Source organism: Trematomus bernacchii, unplaced genomic scaffold, assembly GCF_902827165.1.
Source record: "Trematomus bernacchii unplaced genomic scaffold, fTreBer1.1, whole genome shotgun sequence".
NCBI classification, from domain to species: Eukaryota; Metazoa; Chordata; class Actinopteri; order Perciformes; family Nototheniidae; genus Trematomus; species Trematomus bernacchii.
The window spans coordinates 20,448,026-20,463,138 of NW_022987973.1; the positions used below are offsets into that span (position 1 = coordinate 20,448,026).

Genomic DNA, 15,113 nt, shown 5'->3' on the forward strand with positions numbered 1-15,113 from the left:
GGGTACATCAATAGTCTGAGAAGACTCATTCAGGCTGACTATGTGTTCAGGTTAGCCGCTTTTTGTTTGGGAAAGAGGAAGGGGTTATCTATTCTTAGGAGGGGCCAGATTTATGTGTCCCAACGTTATTTTCAGTCCAATGTTTGCTATGTAGATTAAGGAAACATGTTGATTTGAGACCTTTCACTCGGAGAAAAGCTCTTCTATCTCATCCACATCTGCATGGCGGGCACTGAAGCAGAAAGAGGACGTTGACTGGATGTTGTCTAAAAAGATGACTGCCTTGGTTGTTTTTGATTCAATTAAAAAGGTGTCTAGGACAAGAACAAGTGTTTCTATTCTAAAGGACCAATCATAACCATGGGACCCAAACAGACTTCACATAAAGCATCGGGTGAAAATCTGAGCACAAGCACCGAAAAAAAAAGGACACCAGACAAACGTTTAGAGAACAAAACCTTCAACATGTTTTAGTGACTAAAAGTGGATTGTCATCTGGAGACACTTTTTACCAGACGACCACAACGAACAAGAACAGACACTGGAAGGAGTTTCAGTTACGGTTGTAGCTACGCCATGAAATAAAAAAAAAACTAACATAATTGTAACAATTACAGTAACACAGAGAAAACCTTTTGACTTTCAGAAAACACCGCAAACTAAAAGTAAAATCAAATGTTCGTTCTCAATACGTTTCTGCAGACAAGGCAAATGAGATGCAAAATGGGAAAATGGATTGTAGGGTTGAAAATGGAGAAATAAATTGCATTCCCTCCAAAAAAAGTCAAACTGCAAACATGAAGCTTCAACACTGATATTCTTGTAAAGGAGGAACATTATTTTTAAGTACTATTAATGCTTAAGGAGAAGGAGAAAAATTGATGATGTATTAACAGTAAATTATACAACATAAAGTTATGAAATGTCTACTTTTTCTATTTGAAAGTCAGATTTTTCCACAATTAAATATCCAATCATCCAAATATTTTCAACTTCTAAAGCATCCCAGCTGCCGAGACAAACATGTCTAACTTGTTTATCCACAACATGGTCCCTCCTTGGATAGTCCATTTTGTGTTGTAAAACCAAGGTTATCAATACAGAGATGGAAATGTCCCGTTGAATTAGAATCACCTCCAGCAGCTTTCTCCGTCACTTGATGCAACATGCTGACCATCCTCCCTCGTTCCAATAGGCAAACTCATCAATGGAGATGCGAGCAAAATGTGGTTTATTATTGTGTGCACATCAAACAGCATCAGCTGGCGAACTGGGGCTGATCCTCTCACTGTGCTGAAACCCATCGTATAAAAATCATCATTTCTAAACAGTTTCCGCAACCACATTTACAGCACTATACAAAGAATGAGAAGCATAACAAATTCCCAAGGAGTTCATTAATAAAACTAGGACGGTGTTAAAACGGATGTGTGAAGGCCGTGTTCTTTTGGTGCCGTTTTCTCCCCAGCTTGTGTCAGAATATCCACGTGTATGGATGCAGGCGGCGGCGTCATTAAATGATTCATTCTTACGAGCTCCTCAATTATTCAGAGGGCGGTAATAATTAACAAGGCATCTGGAGGAGAAGGCGTTTGTTAAATGTGATTTTTTTTCCCCAACATTTGTGAGAAGGTTAAAAGATTTTTTTTATTCCCCAAAATAAAAATGAATGCATCGAGCTCAGGTGTCTTGTGTGAATGATTTTTTTTATAGAGAGCAAATAACTGCCCTAAAAAAGAAAGTAGAATGAGGCTTTACTGTGTGTGAGGCTTTACAAAAAAACTTGATTGGATATTCTGGATTGTTCTAGTCGACAGGTTTTACATAGCTTTTAATCAGTAAACCCTGCTTAACGCAACTCTACTAGCCTAAACATGAGTTCAACCGATGGTCTGATATAGAATATAGGTAGAAATGTCTCTCTACTTTATGCAACTGTTTTGTCCTTTTGTATCATGTAGAATAATATTTCAATTTCTCAAATTCAGGCTTTATATATATATATATATATATATATATATATATATATATATATATATATATATATATATATATATATATATATATATATATATATATATATATATATATATATATATATATATGAGGTGGGAGGTGTTTGTACCTAAAATCTATCAAAAACAAATGTATTCTTTTAACACATTGTTGACAAAAATGGCAAAAATCTAAACGCAGCCAAAGGCAAAATCACCTTGACTTGTCAAAAAATAAATCACATTGTTTGTAATATAAGTCACATTTTGTGCCATTTAGAAAATAACTGAGTGATCAGGCTGCTTTTTTATAACCTCGTGTCTCTAAGTGCTGACCCCGGCTTGCTTCACTAGCACAGTTTTGTTGGCCTGCATTGTGCGCATGTCCGCCAGGAATTAAACTAATTAAGACTCTTAAGGTGTTAATGGTATATGCATTTAAATCATCGAGAGAAATGCCAATAGATCAAGATCAATCACAAACAACAGCATCCTTGCACCGTCTAATGCACACGATTACCTCCATCTTACTTGGGCTTCTGATCACTTTCCTTCCTGCCCTGTTTCAATAGCCATTTCATTCTGTTTAGGAATCATTGTAAATTGAATATATTTGAGTTTGAAGTCCCCACTTTGGGCCGTAAGATTAGTAATTTATAAAGAAAATATTATAAGTTGCAGCCTAACAAGGATTTCATTCTCAGGGGAAATTCTTAGAAATCATCACCTATTTTCTTTGAGAATCGGCCAGGAAATGAATTGTCAAGAGGAATTAAGTTCAACTGTGTGAATCAAAATATTGTAAATATCATTTGCTGCTGGGCTTTGACTGGAGTCCAATCACAGGACACATGTCAAGACATCTTTAGTCCTTAAAACGAAGACTTTATTAGACTCTAAAAAATCCTCCTTTAGTTGAACTCTTTGTCCGTTTGTCTGCGCCCCGTGCCTTCCCCGCAGTCTGGCCCAGATCCTGCGCAAATTGGATTTGAAACCATTAGTGTCCCAACTCGAAGCATATGTTCCAAGTTGCTGAGCATTTCATTTCACGAGACGACGATGAGGGGGATGAGGGAGAAAGAAAAAAAACACAGACGGCGCAGAAAAAATAAACCAGACCCAAACAGGGCTGGACTGAGTCTGACGCTCAGTGACAGACAGACGTCCCATGCTCTGAAGAAAGCCCACTTTGACTCTGGGGGTCACGTTCCTGAACATTAGTCTGCAACACTCTCTCTCTGTGTGTGCGTGTGCGTGTGCGTGTGTGCGTGTGCGTGTGTGTGTGTGTGTGTGTGTGTGTGTGTGTGTGTGTGTGTGTGTGTGTGTGTGTGTGTGTGTGTGTGTGTGTGTGTAAACGCTCCACATGCATGTTATCATATGCAGTTCAGAGAGCGGTACCTTTCACACCACATAAAAGAAGCAGCTATACTCCATCACAGAAATCTAAATATTCTGTCTGGGGGGGGGGGGGGGCATCAGAGCAGGGGTTGTATTTCAAATGGCGGGCAACCCCCTCACTTTTTTTTTTCCTCCCTCTCTTTGCTGTCAGAGAAGCAACAACTTTATTTATGTCCAAATACTGTGGATGCAGTGAACGAGAACCCCAAAGCAAGTCTGATCATTATCTCTCAAAATCTAAACAAGCCTTTATTTTCCCAGAACAGAGCGCGTATTCTATAAGCACTTAAACATAGTGGGGGATGGGCTTATGGTCGTGTGTGTGTGTACGTGATCCGGGGTTCCCAGTCTGAGTTTAAGAATGGCAGGGTAAAACACTGCAGGCTCTGTGGAAGCCAGGAAACAGCCTAATGTATTTATCCAAACACATATCTGCTGAGAGGCCCCATGGCTTCAACACATCCCCTTCCTTCACTTTCAAAAACCACCGCAGCGAAAATGGAAAAAAACAGCAGGGCTTCACAAAAAATGATTGTGGTGATTATTAGGATAAACCTTGTGATAATTTATTCCAAGTTTCAGGAATTTTAACTGCATTTCTGTCCAGACCTCTACACTGTCACTGTGACATTTTCCTAAGCAGTATTTTTCAGACCAGCTGAACAAATATAGTTTTCACTTCGGCTGCCTTTTAGTATACAGCTACTTATCATTTTAAAAATATCATCCACAATCTGTTCCTCTTTGACGTCATCTAGAATAAAACTCAACTGTGTCTGGATGACTAATGACTAATGTTTTCAGGTGGATTCATTCTTTTCGCACTTTGCACTTTTTATGCTATAAAAGAGGTGAACTAGTAGAACACTGTAGACTAAAAGGCTGAGATGAAACATAGCGAGACTTTCCGTGGAACAGAAACAAAATCTGTCAATCAAATTAACAATATAATTATAAATCCAAAAATAAGCAGTCAAATGTAGTCATAAACAAAACCTTGCAGAGGTAATCCTATTATGTTTAAGAGCTGGGAAAATATTGTTTGTAATATCTATTTGTCTTGAGGAAAAAATAAAATAAGGAAGCCTATAAAAACTGCCGTTTGTTCTGGTGAATCCTGTGCTGTCTGCCGTCTGTTAACCTTTTATATTGAAGCAATAAGCCTGATTTATTTCCGACTCCTTCAACTATTAAAATGCACTGACGCAACACAAACTGAGAGGTGACCTCGTCTCCTTTTCCACAATCAAGGCACCAACGCTGGCTGTGCTGGCAGCCGTGCTCACAGCTGAGGAATCACTGCCAACCGTGAGAGGAAGGTAAGAGTGCCATTCATCTATTTACAAAATCCAAGAATGTGACTATCCTCCCTAAAGCAATCCTGTTTACATGAACAAGATTAATCAGACAGACTTGTGAGAATCTGAGTCTTTGAGGTAAACAAAAAAACTTGTTTTCCAGATGTTCCAAAAAAGTGAAAGAGTGCTCTTCAGTCTGCACAGTTTTTACACTGCTGCCCCAAGTCTTCTTCTGGATTGTATTTATTTTAGATGACACTTTCTTTTCCACCTCAACACAATGATCTGAGAACACATGCAACCTGTCCCGGAGAAAGGACGGGCCGACTGTCTCCTACCTGATGGCTTGTCCTAAAACAAGCTTTGAGACATCACAATATATGTCAGGCTCATATATTTACATAACTGTTAAATCTGTCAGTTATGTAATTATTGCATGGTGTTAGCATGGGATTTCCTTTCTCAGATTATTGCATGTCAAGTGTTTGACATTCCAAAGCTTAACACTTACGTCAAGTTGTTTTGAAGAGTAAAAACCTACCAACACGTTTCATATTAAACGCATTCATTCTCCCTTATATGTGGCTCCTGTAATTTACAAAATGACAAAAAGATATTTAAAAAGAAAAAGGAATATGTCAGCGTTACCCCAGAAGAAAAAGTGCAAAAAAAAAAGCCTTAAATCAAACCAAACCCATCAAATCTATTAACATGACAGCGAAAACAGCAGGTCACTTCCTGTCCATGCTGCACCTTCACTTTTTACACAACACGCTCAGAGAACATAAAATATCTCAAGCTCACACTTTGCATGTAACCACAACCAACAGTCACTTAAAAATATTTTATAAAATCTCCAAACTGCACGCAGCTGTGCATTTATATCTGTCCACATATGAAACAGACAGCGCTCTGTTGAGTGTGTGTGTGTGTGTGTGTGTGTGTGTGTGTGTATGGTGAGGGCCGACGGGTCACAGCACTCTGACCCACTAATGAGAGGCAGAGCATAACCACATCAGACAAGAGCCACGCTAAGTAACTGGTCTGATAAATAAATAAAAAGAGCGCCCTAATGCGGACAAAGCGCTCATGCACCACAGTGACAACATGGCACAAATGATAACAGTCTCACAGGGAGCAGCGGCGAGCCGTCTGCAATGCACGACAGAAAAGCTTTAAATCAAATCTGAGTGTGAACCATGAGGAGCATTAAGTCTTCAGTGTGAGATTGTTTTTAAAAGTGATCTCTAGCTTTCAAACAATACATTTCACCTTCCACACACACAGCTTTTAACCAGTAATATCCAATTGCCTCAAACGTAACACAGTAGTTTGTGGACTCTTTCTGTTTACAAAGTTTGTCCTCGATGGCCACCGTACACTCTGAGCTTGAGCCAATTAAATCAAAGAATAAACAAAGACTGTGCATCAAACAGGCTCCTGATTGGCTTCCTGTTGCAACTCAAAATATCTACATGTCTGCTGTTTTTATGTCCACAGTCTTGTTATTACATCTTCCAAAATATGTTTAAAATGTCAGACAAACTCAGCCTAACTACCAAAACATAAAATGTGAAATAAAACAACGGCCTGGAAATATGTATGTTTGAAAGACACAGATCATACATTTGTCAATTTTAGTCTAAGATATATATACAAAAACATTCACAGGAAAAAGATATTCATATATCTTTTTTTATTCTGCATTTCAGGTGTTCCAGTGTGTGTGTGACACTTACATGTGGACATGTGGAGGTTGGAAGCGGCTCTGGTTGATGTTGTAGTGTGTGAAGGCCTGTGTGGGGTTGGAGCTGTACTCGTCCACCGCGATGGTCACTTTGCCATGAGCCATCCTTCCGCCGTTTGGACATGAGACGCCGTTCGTTCACCGGGATTCAGCAGCGAGCCGTGCAGCAGTCATCCTTCAGGGCCGCTCAAAAAGCCCAGGAAGTGTCCCAGCAGCGACCCAGCCGACCGACTCGACCACGACACACTGCAGTCTGCACCAACAGGAGAAAAGAGACACACACACACACATCAGCTGCTTTAAACACAATCACCTACATCTGATTGACAGGTCTTTCACATAAGAAGAAACTGAAAACCAATAGGATTTAAATTATACACGTTTGCACTGTTCAGAAAATGAAAGAGGCAAAAACAGGTGGATTTAAATGAGTACAAACAGAGCACACATGAAGTGAGGAGGGGATCTGTGTCTACTCTAAACGTATGATCACACTCAATACAACCATGGTGCAAGTACAGTTTTCTTGTTTGGTTTCAGAGGGCACAAAAAGAAACAGATTTTTTTTTTGCTGTGTCACTTTTTGAATTTGAAAAAAAACATAATTCCTAAAACTGTTTATCAAAGCATTCCCCACAGAATCCAAATTACAAAAAATGCAGCAAGCCAACTCAAATATAAAACTTAGATTTATTCTACCTTTCGAAACAATTTTGATTTCTAGTATTTCCAAAACTAAACACTGGACGGTTGAGGCGTCAATTTACAATCTGGAAGGCAGGTTTTTAATTACTGCTCCGGCTCTGCTGCTCATAAGCAAGCTGGTTTTAATGCAAACTAATATATTCACATGTAAAAATCACTGCAGGCATGGCCTCTAAGGTTTTAGCCTGTTGAAATTAAACCAAGCACAAAAAGGTTGCAAGTATAAATCTCTGCTGGTGATCAAATATTAAGCAAAGACTTAAATAAAACAAGAGATTGTTCACAATGCATGCACAAAACAGATTTAACATTACCCCAAAACATGCAAAAATACATTTATGCTTTTTTCCCCCAGGCCTGAAGTAACTACAGTCTACCTGGCAGCTGAACTGCTCTAGTGTGTGCTTAACCGTACAATAAAGCACACTTTCACAGGTTAAATTATTTAAGGAAAAGCATCTAAAAGAAACTGCACAACAAGTGTGGTGTTTGCATGTTCAGAGCTCACTCACCGGGCTTCGCTGTGTCTCCTGCAACCCTGAGCTTCCCTCCTGCCTGACCTCCCTGACTGACAGTAAAGTGGCCACTGTGGGCTTGACAGGCTTTTTATACCAGACCTCCCGATGCAGCCCGAAAGAGAAAAAAAAATTGCCCTCAATTCAAAAACGTATCTTTTTGGGAGGTAATCAGCAGCTCCGCAGTTCATTTAACGGTCATTACATCCTCTGATGCAGTGGAGAGTAAACTAATACAAAAGGCTGTGACCTCCAGTTGTTGAATATATTAAAGCAATCAAAACCCCAATTTACATTTTAAAAATCCTATTTTCACGAAAGCACTGAATTATGTTTTCTGGGTCAGCTAGACTTTCTTTGATATGTGCTATGAATTTAAGTCATAATATATATGCCAACAAAAAGGAGGCTACACTAAAATCTTGCAAATAAAAAATCTTTACATTGCAAAGTTAAAATGATATTTCCAATCAATTTGATTGTTGCTGCTGCATAATAAATTGATCTCCACTGATCTTCTTGGGCCTTCAAATCACTTTAATTAAAAGATACCTTGCACACACTTCACCTCAGTAATAATTTCTACCAATGCAAAATACAAAAGTACTACTGCTTCTTGGGAAATGTGCTCTTTTTTTGCAAGTGCAGGCCGATTTGAGCAGCAGCAGCATGCTTCACGGTCTTCTCGCCGAGTGCAGTCGGTGTGTGTGTCTATTCGTGTGTGTGTGTGCGTGTGTGTGTTAAACTCGCCTGTCTGTCTCTACCTTGTGGCTACAGTAGCAGCAACTAGCTCCGTAGCTTAGCCTGCTAAACCTGCCCTGGCAGTGGATATTTTTTATTATGCAGACTGTAGCTTCGCACTGAGCTGCTTTGCTATAACGGCGGTGCACACACACATTGTCAGTCCTGTCTTTGAACATACAGAGCCCCCCTTCAACGCACAGCATATAGCTAACTTCACCAGTATAAATCACTCCGGGAAGCAGAGAGGGTAAAAGGCGAATAAATTGACCCTTTCTGATACCATACATATACACAACGTGTGCTATGCGCCTCTTGCAGAAATGCACACAAAAAGAAATGAGGTCCGTGCAATCCTGAACTCTGCTCCCGGGATAATAAAAGCACCCAAAGGTGGTCAGTGTCACGGCACCGCCGCGCTAACCTCTTGCTCGTCCTCGTAAATGACAAGCCACCTTTTAACCGACGGCTTTGTGTCAGGAATTTCTTTTTTTCTCCTCGTCTCCCTCTCTCTCTCTCCCCCTTTCCCTCCCTCTTCGGTTCTCAAAGCAAAGCGGAAAGGTTGCTCTACCTTCGTGTGGGTTATTTGTGCGGGTTTTATCTGGCCGGAAAAAGAGTGTCGGGTCGGGGTCGCCCTCTACGCGGCGGCGGCGGAGGGACGCGGGTCCATGCGGCAGCGGCTGGAGAGCGGGGAGGCTGTGAGCTGCCGTCCGGGGGTTGCGGCAGTCTGGGCGGATAGGGCAGAACCTTCGACCCGGCGAGACCTCGGCTGGCTCCTGTGGAAAGAAACCAGACAAGAGAGCGAAGGGGAGAGAGGAGGAGAGACACTGACAGACAGCGGAGAGAGAGAAGTGTGACAGAGGGGGAGTGCAGTGAGTCGGAGCTGCCACTGGGGTCAGAGAGCATAGAGAGCAGGAGCGAGCACAACCCCCCGCCACCTCCCGTGCGCGCGCCCTCACAGGCGGGCACACGCGCGGCGAGGCTCGAGAGCGAGGGGGGCGGAGGAAGACAGCGCTCGCGCACTCCCGCTCTGACTGTGTGCTGCATTCACTTGCCGTCGGAAATTGAACCGTATTCTGAGATCCATTTGACACACAGCAGCGCAATACAGTCTCTGGGTAAATAAAGCAAAATGCTTATTTATTCATATTTTTCCAATCTTATAATTGCATATACAGGCTTAGCGAGGCAGAGTGGTCATCTAGTATTCAGAAGGTTTCTGTTTCTCCAGAGAATACCAGAGTGTTCTTAAGCAGACACTGAAAGTCTAACCTCACCTGGTGGCAGCCTATGCCATCAGTATGTATGTATGAGGATGTATAAGCTATAACTAATAAGTCATTTGGTTTATAATTAGTTATTTAAAGGTAGGGTAGGTAAGTTTGAGAAACCGGCTCGAAAATACACAACCGGAGAAAATCTGCCACTTCCTTATAGAGCCCCTCCTCCAACACACACGAACGCGCACATGACCAATGAGGGCACGAGATAAATTTGTGCACAGATGGAAGGCTGACAGGCAGGTAGGCCATCCAGTTATTTTAGCCGGGAAAGCTAAAATGATTGGTCGTGCTTTTTACAGTATTACGGCTTCCACAGATGAAATTTTGTTATGGATTTTTTTATTGGGCCAACTCCACCAATCAGGAGGAGACAGCCACGGCCATTGCCGTTCGAAAGCGCTGGAGACGCTGTAGTACATATGCCAGGCCTGTAGGTGGTGCTGTTCTCACAGAATCAGCCCTTGCAAAAACAGGGGTAAAAAAAGTGCAAATTGAGCGAAATGAGGCATGGCTAAAATGCATGATCTGTTTGGTATTTTGAAAAAAAAAAGTATAAATATGCCTACACTATATTATTATAATATAGCATGATAGGTCCACTTTAAGATATTCATTGCTATCGGGATGTTAAGAACATTCCATGGAATATAACAAAAAGTGTATCTCGAGCCGGTTTCTCAAACTTACCTACCCTACCTTTAATGTATTTTTGAAGGAGACTCCAAGTTACTCAGAATTCATGTATGGTAATAAGGCAAACATGATTATGTAGGCCTACAATTTAGTTGACATATTTTCTCTTTTATTAAATGTAAAGTTTCACTTACTAATTTATAACTTATAAGGTATAGCCTTTATAAAAGGGTGCCAAAAAAGAAAGTGATACTGTACCAAATCACTTAACATCTACAACTAGCCTGACTGTTTGGATACATGTTGAGTTCTCAAACGTGGTGAAAATCCTTTTAACATCCACCAGTGTGATTACTTTTATCCTGCTGTGTAGACAATGAGAGCAGAAAGACCCAACCAGGCTCCTTTATCGACTGTTTACCCTCAGTGTCTTATGTTGCCCTGAAGAAAGGTTTTAGTGGTAGTTTTACTTCAGGCTGTGAGGGATCATGATATGACATATTAAGAAGGTTATTGATTTTCCCCAATGAAATCTTATGCAGTATTCAATATTGTGGTTGCTGCACCTTGAACTCAGCATACAATGTCTCATTTGTAAAACCAGTACATGCTGAAACAAATAGATTGTTTTGGTCATGATGGACCCTGACGGTGAAATCTTGATACATTTTTAAATTGGGCTTATTGAAATAATCGGTGCATCTGAACAATGCAGACTTGAGCTCACAGTATATTTGACTGTCAACTAATACACAAATTCCCATACTGAAATATGGTACATTAATTCAGAGCAAATGTTGACTTGGAATAATTCAACACTTCAGATCACATATAAACGATGCCAGAATGTAGACGGTGTTGTAAAATCTATGATTAGAACAAGGCCCCTTTGGGTTCACAAGTAAACAATGCTAATGAGTACCTGTGGGAGTCCTCCACACAACCTCAAATGGGAAAGCACAGTTTCAAAACTGGGAAAACTTCAACTTGGATGACTGAATGTAAAAACGGCATTCTGATCATCAGGGTTTATCTACCTGACTATCAATTCACTAACTAAAAATGAAGTGTGGATATTTTGTCTCACAAGTTTTGAAACGTACCGTACTGTACTGCTCCTAGTACTAGACTCCTGGTACTAGAATGGGTTAAAAGCAGAGAACAAATGTCACTGTGTGTGCTGTGTGCTCTGCATGTGTGACCATTAAAGAGGGTTTCATCCCTCCCAATTATATTCTATTCTATTTGCTGCAATGAACAAACCTAAAGAGTTTTTTTCTTTATACTAATTCCGAGCCTCCTAAAAAAAGTAAAATAGGAGCAATCAAAGTTTTTAAAAAGGGCAAATCCACTTATCCAGACTTCATGAAGAAGCAGTTGTTTGACATCACACAACAATGGAAGTGAATTTATGCACAATGTAAAGTATACTTTTCAGTATATCTGCATTTCAATTGAAGTCAATACCTGTTCCCAATGTTATTAGATAAGTGGTTATACAATCTCCGAAAATGATGTTCTCTGCACAAAAGTTAGTTGGAGAATGTTAAAAATGCCATTACAAATGTGAAAGCTGCATTGCTTGGGGTTCAATTGTCTGCCAAAGAAACATCAGTTGCTCATGGTCACAGCCATGTATTTTGTTTAAGATTGGCCTTGTGCACCTGGAAGGCTCGGAGGTCAGAAGTTGGAATTTCAACTCAAAAAAGTATGCCCTCCGAGTTGTCTGAAAGGCAGAATACGCTGAAAAGGTTGCTCGCTAGTTTTCTGACCTTTCTACTGCTAAGACCTTTCGGCTTCATATCTTCTCTTGTGGGAACCTTACTGTGCTATTGATGTTGCATTTTAGAAAGTCAGCAAACAGCCTTACTTTTAGCCATGATTGTAGACACGGTATCTCGACAACTACTGGATGGATTGCTTTGAAAATTTGTAAAGAAATTAATAATCCTCATGGTCTTCAACAATAATGTAATCTAGGATGTTTACAGAAGTAGTTATGTTTGAATTCACAACGCTAACCACATGTTGACTGCGACTGTAGTGAAGTTCGACACGCAGTGCTCCCAGGGCAAAAGGAAGTGAACCCACGGCTCCCGACCAAATGTCCGTATTGGGAAAGAGAATTGGTTTTAAGAAGAAAACCAGTGCATATACTTCCAAAAATGATCAGAATGTTTGCTATCATGATTGTCATCGTAATTAATGACACATCATATCTACAGCACATTCACAACAGTATTCCACATGTGCATCACATATGCAATGAATAAAAACAACTTTGATCTAAAGAATGCACATGATGACTGAGATAGAATTAACTTCTTCTGAGGCCAACATGTGTTCCCCTTACGTTTATAATGATACAACTTTAACTCATGGTGTCCAGCTTTCATTTTTCATTATTTCTCTGTGACAAAAAGCTTAATTCATTTCCCTTCAGTGTTACTCTTGGTTAGCTTCTGTCCTTCAATACAATGAACCCTGCAAATGGAGCACAGTTTTAAGAGCAATACATCTCATTGTGAAGGGAGTAGTGCGGTAACATCTTAGAGTAGCATCAAAGTGCTAATTATTATAGGAAAGTAATAAAGTACAATTGGAAAACTGTCTTTTTTTGGTCGGCAGTTCTTTATTGGAATGATTCCAGGAAAGATAACTCACTGTAAAAATCAATGTAATCTTGGATTAACTGTTTACGGACTAACTTTAAATAATAAATGAGAAGTTGAGGATTTAAATGCTGTTGCTCTTTAACTTTGCTGAGCTACCATTGTGAGTAATACCTTTTTATTAAATATCCCCTTATCCTTTGGGATAAAACAGGAAAACAAATGTGATATATCCTAAAGATCAGTTTTGGAGTTAAACTTAAATATAGGCTAACTGAAATCCAATAATAATAGTAAAAGAATACTGGTGGAAAAAAAGCTTGTATACAAAAGTGTTTAGAAGAATCGCAGTGAGAAACAGAAACATGAAAATAGTTCATTCCTGTAGCAGATCATTCATGCCCTATTCTACATCTGATACAACAGATATTTTCAAATAGTGTTCTCTATTTTGTCAGATCGTATCAGTACAATATTATTATCACTGATTTAGAAAACACAATTGTATGACAATAAATCATTTTCATTTTCCTGTAAGACAGTTTTCCGCTGAAGGATGAATGATAATGTTGATTTGCTGCCCATCACTGAGCCCAGGAATGATACAAATCAGTCAGGGAGAAAAAAGAAGAATTAATTTATCAGTTCCTAGGCTGTACCTTTTAATATACTGATGGGATTTCTGATGAGAAAAGGCTGCGTGGGACGGTCCATAATGGACTCATCTGAGGGGCTCTGCCACATTTACATGTCTGCCAGTTGAGGCAGGGCTGGCTTTTTCTAATTTTACTGACATGCTTCAATTTCCCGGACCCATCAGCACGCTCCCCACTGCCACAACAGCCCGGCGAGTCATTTCCATTTGACTTTTCTCTTATCTGCGCAAAAAAAGCATTTTCCATCTACTAGCCGGCGGGTGTTAATGTGAAAGCAGGGTTTGAATATAATGTGGAGAGGCCACATTTAAACGTTTGACCAGCGTTTGTTCTCCCGGCTGCATATAGAAAACTGATGATAGATAGGAGACCAAATGTCAAGGAAGAAATGGCTTTTGCCATGAATGTTTTATTCAGCCCGGTGTCGCGGCCATCACATTTATACAATAGAAAATGTAAATGTTATGCAGAGTGTTAGAAAAAAAAACACTATATATTTTATGACCTTCTATAAAGGAGTGAAATTACTTTCCATCCAAATAAGGCAGAAATGAAACACATATTTAATGGGAGTGGGAAATAGAACCGGAGCTCTTTCAGGAGGCAGAGGGTGATATTCACTTAACCTGCCGGCCGAGGCGGTTCAGCGCTCTAACCTGCACAGATTTATGCCCGTCTTCCCTGCCTGCCATGTGGATACATAAAATGGATGCCTGTCTATCTGAGGGGCCCATCCACAGGCAGGAGTTGGGTTTTTAAATGTTAATATCATTCAGATTTATGGGATGCAAATAGATGGTTGCTGAGGGTATGGCAGGCTAGATACGGTTTATGTCATTGAAATGCACACAGACACAAATGTTTGCCCCTGAGCCTCAGCAGCACTCTGAAGACCGAGCTGCCGCCGGCACCAGGCATGTTTTCAAATGAACAGAAAATTGAATACAATCTCTAGATTCAAAGATTTTTTCTTCTTTTACTTCTTTTTGCACTGCCCGGTTGTTATCGGCTAGAAAAAAAATCAGAGCAATATACAAGTTAATTTTATTAGCACACAAAGTGGTTTTGTCCAGTGGAGCTTGAAGACAGAGCGAGAGCAGGAGGGCAGGGAGAAGAAAGGCGAAGAGAGAGCACACTAGCATGAAAGCCAAGTGTATTAATTCTCCTCCCATTCTCCTGCTGTGTTGTGATAGACTGAGTAATATGCAGGCTCACTTTCTATGCCAAAGGCTAGATGAAGGCTCACAGGAGAGGACTCTCTGAGTCAGTCTCTCCAGGCCTCGCTTGCTCCCGCCTCTTTCTTTCCAGCCCTTTAAACTTTGGCAATCTGAAACAGTAAAAAATACAACAATCATTTAATTTCCCCCTGGGATCCAGATTTACCCGCATCCATTCAACACTTTCTGCCTGCCTCCGGTTCCTCTCTTACTCCCCTTCTCGTTCTGCGTGTGTGTGAAGCGGTCGATACAGCATAAATTAGGAGAACACTGGGCCACGCTGGCCTGCATGTGGAGTGACGGTGTATTAAATC

The 15,113-nt window shown here is 40.4% G+C and overlaps 1 protein-coding gene across 2 annotated transcripts in view; it reads right to left on the minus strand.

Moving 5' to 3' along the window:
• The window catches only part of mpped2a (metallophosphoesterase domain containing 2a), a 52,968-nt gene extending 43,618 nt beyond the window's left edge, over window positions 1-9,350 (minus strand). The window contains exons 1-2 of one of the 2 annotated variants that reach the window (XM_034116726.1): window positions 8,970-9,350; window positions 6,430-6,690 (exon numbers count right to left, since the gene is read on the minus strand). In XM_034116726.1, the coding sequence (XP_033972617.1) occupies window positions 6,430-6,542 (113 nt within the window). In that variant the 5' untranslated portion in view covers window positions 6,543-6,690; window positions 8,970-9,350. Of the gene's footprint in view, window positions 1-6,429; window positions 6,691-7,654; window positions 8,933-8,969 lie in introns of those variants that run through there. The other variant, XM_034116727.1, reaches the window with a different exon arrangement.
• Between the last annotated feature and the right edge of the window lie 5,763 nt (window positions 9,351-15,113).